At 60.3% G+C, this 5280-nt stretch overlaps 1 protein-coding gene across 2 annotated transcripts; it reads right to left on the bottom strand.

The window, feature by feature from the left end:
• Positions 1-312: 312 nt before the first annotated feature.
• On the bottom strand, positions 313-4213 carry CDX2 (caudal type homeobox 2). Of its 2 annotated transcripts, XM_057410370.1 has the most exons (3): positions 3372-4210; positions 1041-1186; positions 570-866 (listed from the first exon to the last, which is right to left on the bottom strand). In XM_057410370.1, the coding sequence occupies exons 1-3, from the start codon at positions 3868-3870 to the stop codon at positions 699-701; spliced, it is 813 nt and encodes a 270-aa protein (XP_057266353.1). In that variant the 5' UTR covers positions 3871-4210; the 3' UTR covers positions 570-698. The 2 variants fall into 2 exon arrangements, with proteins under 2 accessions (XP_057266352.1, XP_057266353.1); XM_057410369.1 differs by lacking the exon at positions 1041-1186 and having other exon boundaries at positions 313-866; positions 3372-4213.
• Positions 4214-5280: the final 1067 nt, after the last annotated feature.

Consider the following 5280-nt stretch of genomic DNA (forward strand, 5'->3'; position numbering starts at 1 on the left):
AGTGTAAGGAGGTGAACAGCACATAATTCAACTGACAGACATGGCACACACACAAGCAAAGCTGCTCACTGCAGCATGACAGGACACCTTTTTCAGAAGAGGCTTCATTCCTCCGATTTCTCTGCACTAGGACTAATAAATCTGGCTGGCTGACTATCAGCACCAGATTTATGGGCTCTTTTACAAGTGTCTAACATTAACCAATTCACTTCTGAATGTTTAAACAGTGCCTTATCTTGTCTGTTCTGGCCTTAGGGCAAGATGAACATTTTGTACATTCCTGACACTTGGTTGCAAGAAGAAATTAAAATATTAAATTAAAAAAAAATGTGCTTTAATTTTGTTTTCTGTTAAAATTCATTGCTAGCCCAACAACATTTCTAAGGTCTTTTGGACCGATCCCTGAGATTCACCGAGGGTTGACTGTCAGGCAGTGCCCCCCCCTTTTTATCTAACAAACTCCAGGGTAAAAAACCCCACCCAAACATAATAATAATAATATTAATAGAGAGATGGCCACGCTTCCCCCGGAGGACGAGACACATACACTGTACATCTGTACACACTGCCGGCCCCGCTGGGCGCTGTAGTGCATGGGGAGGGCGGAGGGGGCTCCCATCGTGCCCCCCAGCCCGGCCCGGCCCCGGCGCTGCCGTGCCCTCCAGCAGCAGTCCCTGTGCCGCTGTCCCCGGCCGCTGTCACTGCGGGGCGGCGGGGCCCAGACCGGCGGCGGCCGCTCCCGCTGAGGGACCCTGCAGAGGGGCGCCGGGGCTGAGGGGCTCTGCTCCTCCGGGCTGCGTCTGCTGCAGCTTCTTCTTGTTGATCTTCCTCTCCTTCGCCCGCCTGTTCTGGAACCAGATTTTCACCTGCCAGAGGTAGAACAGGAGAATGAGGGGGGTGTTTCCCGGGGGACATCCCACATCCAGGGGGGCCCGCACCGAGAGCCCGTGCCTGTTTCGCGCATCCCGACCCCACACATCCCGATCCCAGAGCATCCCTGGCCCCGTGGCGGCGTGGGGAAAGGCACTTATGGGACAGACCTGCCTCTCGGACAGCCCCAGGTTGGAGGCCAGCTCTGCTTTCCTCCTGATGGTGATGTAGCGGCTGTAGTGAAACTCTTTCTCCAGCTCCAGCCGCTGGTGGTCGGTGTACACGACGCGGTACTTGTCTTTCGTCCTGGTTTTAACTGCGGAGGACAAAGCCAGGGTTGGGAAAGCCCAAACTAAAGGGCCGGTGTGGAGCACGGTGCTCCCCTCTGCGGCTGCGGGGCTAGCAGGACCCTGCCTTCTGGCTCCCTTCTCGCCTCTCCCTTTCAGGGGCTCTGGTGAGCGCAGCAGTCAAGGGGGGACAAGAGCAGTTCCACAGTTCCCTGGGGACACAGGACAGAAATCCCCGGCGTGCCGGCTGTTAAGGGCAAGCCAGGCGCGGATCTCGGCCTTGCCGCCGGCCCGCGTCCCGCCGCAAGCCCGTGCGTTGCGCTTGGGACATCTTTGTTGAGTCCTTGTTGCTGGCTTTCGTTTTTGTTTTGCCCTCCCTAACGAGAACCGACTTTTTGCAAAGAGAAGGGAAAAAGGAAAAGAAATAAAAGCCCTGTTCAGGGCGCGGCGGCTTCTGTTCTAAACGAGTAACACCGATCTAGGCAGGAGGAAAGGGAGAGGCCGTCGGGGGTCCTCGGGAGTCCCCAGGGGTCCCTGCCCTGCTCCCCCTGTTTCACCCCTGGCCTTCAGGAAGCGAATAAAGAGATTTCTCGGGGACTCGAATTGAAACGTGCAACTTTAGAGCTCAAAAATCCCACTAGAAAAAAAAACAAACGAAATCCGAAAGAAGGCAATTGCCAGCGAGGGCCGACGAATACGCGTAGCCGCAACAGTGACCTCCCTTCTGCAGTGGGTTTCTTGTCTGACTGGTTGTGTCCCCGGCCCTCCCGTTCCCCAGGGAGCCAAGGCGGAGAGTCTCTGCCCCCAAGGTGCTTAATAGCTAGCAGGCTGACTTTGTTCAGGTAAACTCTCTGCAAACCACAACAAAAGCACCCTGTAAAGATACAAGCCTGATCAGAGAAAACTCCCCAGAGCCAGTGAATAGGGAACACAGTCTCAAACAATGCAGGACAAGGAGATTTTATCAAAGAAAAACCCTTCTCAAAGCCTTAATGACAGCCACATTCTGTTTAAATTACCACTACTGAACAAATGGCGGCAAGCGCTTTCATCCCCCCAGCCCTGCACATTAACATAAACACTGTCTCCAAAGGCAGAATTTGAATGGAGACAAGGGACCGGCCACCACTGCACAAGCCCAAACTGTGGGAACTCCACGGGCTGCTGTGGGAAGCGCGACGGGCCTGGGAGAGCTCCGCCGCCATCGCCACCCGGGGCGTATCTGGTGCTAGCGGCTGCCCCCGGGGCACCGGGGCTTCCCCGTGGCAGGCGGGTGTGCCCGGGACCAGCACCCCACGGCGCCCGGGGAGCCCCGCTGCCGGAGCACAAGGAAGGGGATGAGAGAGGAATGGCAGAACTCGTTATTTACTGCGAAAGTCGCCACCCTCTTTTTTTCGGCCACTATATATAAATATAGAAAAGACCAAGTAAAAGGAAAGAAAAAAGACACAACAGTCGTGGAGGCCGTATATCAAAACAGGGGGACACGCATGTCTCCGGGCGGATGCAGGGGGAAATAAAAGCTGGGGTCTGCGAGGATATTAACATCACAAGGGAGCACTGCGCCGGTCACAGCCTGCCGCGTCCTGCCCACGGACACCCTCCCGCCACCGGGGAATAGGGCTGGGGGGGCTGTCACGCCCTCGCACTTCCCGGGACCACCGGCCACAGCCCGCAGGGTCGGGGGCAGCGCAGCCGCCGCCCGGGAGGCCCGGGACACACGGGGACCTTAATGAAGAGTAGGCGCCCAGTGACTCAGAAACAAATGCGGAGCGACACCGGCCGATGATTTATATGACTATAATTGGTTATAAAAATCTTCTAAGTGGCTATAAGCGGACGAGCGGAGCAGGGGGAGGAAGAGTGAGTGTTTCCCCGCGATCCCGAGCCATTCCGCTCTGCTCCGAAGAAGAGCAGCTCCGGGCAGCGGCGCTCCGAGGCCGGCAGTCGCTGCTGCCTGGCGCAGAGCCGCTCCTGCCGCTGCCCGCCCGGATCCGCGGCGGGGCCGTACGCGGCATCTAGGACAGGCTGCCGGCTGAGCCCGGCCACCCCGTTCTTCCCAGGACCGGCCCTCTAGCGGGCTTGTTTCGGGGGGCTTCCCCCCTCGCCGCCGCTTTGCCCTGCACACGGTGACCCGGGGAGCCGTCGGTGCCCCTCGAAAGCCGTCGGCGGGGCTGCACCCAACCCGCCCGCCTCCCCCTGGCTCGTGCTTACCCTGGCTGCTGAGAGGGGGCTGCGCCGGCTTCCTCATCCACTCGCAGAGGCCGCGCCGCTGCCCGCCGGGTGACAGAGGCTCGGGAACGGCGGCAGCGGCAGCGTTGTTGGCGGCGTTGAGGGGCTGCATGACCCCGGCAGAGCAGTGGGGCGCGGGGCCGGCGTGGTGGTGGGCGTGCGGGTGGTGGTGGTGGTAGTCGGCGGGGTTGTAGGCCATGGCGGCAGCGGGGGAGCCGCCGTTGAGGCCATGGACGGCGGCGGCGGCCGGAGGAGCCCCTTGGCCGTAGGCGCCCCAGTCGTCGCGGAGAGGGGCGGCATAGGGTGCAGGCCAGGCCGGCCCGGGGGACTGAGCGCTGTCGAGGTTCACATGGTAGCCGCCGTAGTCCGCGTACTGTGGGGCTCCCACGAAGTTCTGCGCCGCCAGGTTGAGCCCCCCCGAGTGTCGCACCGGGCCGGGGTACATGGGCCCGTCCTTCTCCAGGAGGTAGCTCACGTACATGCTGTCGGGGCCCCTGCGGCGGCTCTCCGCATGCTGCTCGGGGCTCTGGCAGCGGCGCGGCTGCTGCCTGGGGACGGGCTGCCCGGGGCGGGGAGGGGGCAGGCGGAGGGGCCGCGGCCCCGCGCTGCGCTCCGCTCTCCCGGTCCGAATCCAATGGTCGGCAGCACTTACATGATTAACGATTGTTTACAAGGCTCTATTAGTAATGGCCCAGACACACCAAAGGCAGGTGACGTGGAGAGGCGCTGGGTATATAGCTACTGCCCCTAAAAGACGATTTGCATTTAAAAAGATAAGGAGAGGGCAGCGACCTGATCACAGCTAAATATTCAAGCCTTTATTGTTTAAGAGCTTCCTCCTTCCATTGCAACCTGGTGCACTTTAACCTCCAATCACAGGTTCAAAGGATGAAATCAAGAGACTTGCAAAAGACAGAGAGGGAGATCTAAGGGCGAGGGTGGGAATATGGGAGCCCTGTATCGCAGCCGATCTGTAGGCAGCATTTTAACCAACTCTTCTCCGTGCTTGGGGCTGGGGGGGAAGGGGCGGAGAAGGAGGGAGTTTTGATTAAAAATCCACAAAGCCATTTTGTCGTGGTGGTTTTAAGCAGCAAGCCCTACCGCGATGGCCTACTGCTTTTTCTAAGGCACTTCCACACGCTCCCACTCGGTCACTGGAGATGAAAGTGAGGTAAGAGGAGAAATCCCCACTCCGAAGGCGCTGCCTCCTACCCCCTGCATGTGCCTGCCGAGCTCCGAGGTCGGGCGCTGCACACCCCAGCCTGGGCCCCGCTGCCGGGAAGGGGCGAGGAATGGGGGTGCCTTCTCCTCGAGCACCCTCTGCCCTTGTACACACCGCTGCAGCTAGGCCCGAGCACCCACCCACCCGCAGGGGCCTGAGTACCGAGCCACAGGATGGTCCCCACCAAGGGGGGAACAACCTTCTCCTCAGGAACCTGACACCTCGGGGAGCGAGCCCACAGGGAAACCGGCGGCTTGCCTTCCACGCACGCTTTTTCCCTCCCCGACGCCTTGGAACCGCTCTGGAAATGCAGGCCCTGGAAGGGCGGCTCCCGACCAGGCGGCAGTCGGTTCCTCCGGCCCCGCCAGCCCCCTTTGAAGAGGCGACCCCCTCTCAGCTTCCCCCCGCCGCTTTTATGCTTTAACTTTTCACCCTGAGCGGGGACAATGCGAGACAACGTTTGCATATTCGCATCTTTTCCCATGACACAGCGAGGAAACCTTTCAGCCGCCGAGAAAAAAATGGATGGGGTTGGGAGCGTCCCCCTGTTTCTCAGCGCGTTCTGTCGGAGCAGCCCGACACCGGCCGTCCCCGACGGCTCTCCCGGGCGCTGGAGGCGGCTGCGGCTGAGTCCTACGGAGCCCCCACGGGCTCCCCAGGCCGCGAGCG

Source organism: Pezoporus wallicus, unplaced genomic scaffold (assembly GCF_028554395.1).
Source record: "Pezoporus wallicus isolate ANWC-B61680 ecotype Strahan unplaced genomic scaffold, APGP_CSIRO_Pwel_v1 contig_1876, whole genome shotgun sequence".
NCBI classification, from domain to species: domain Eukaryota; kingdom Metazoa; phylum Chordata; class Aves; order Psittaciformes; family Psittacidae; genus Pezoporus; species Pezoporus wallicus.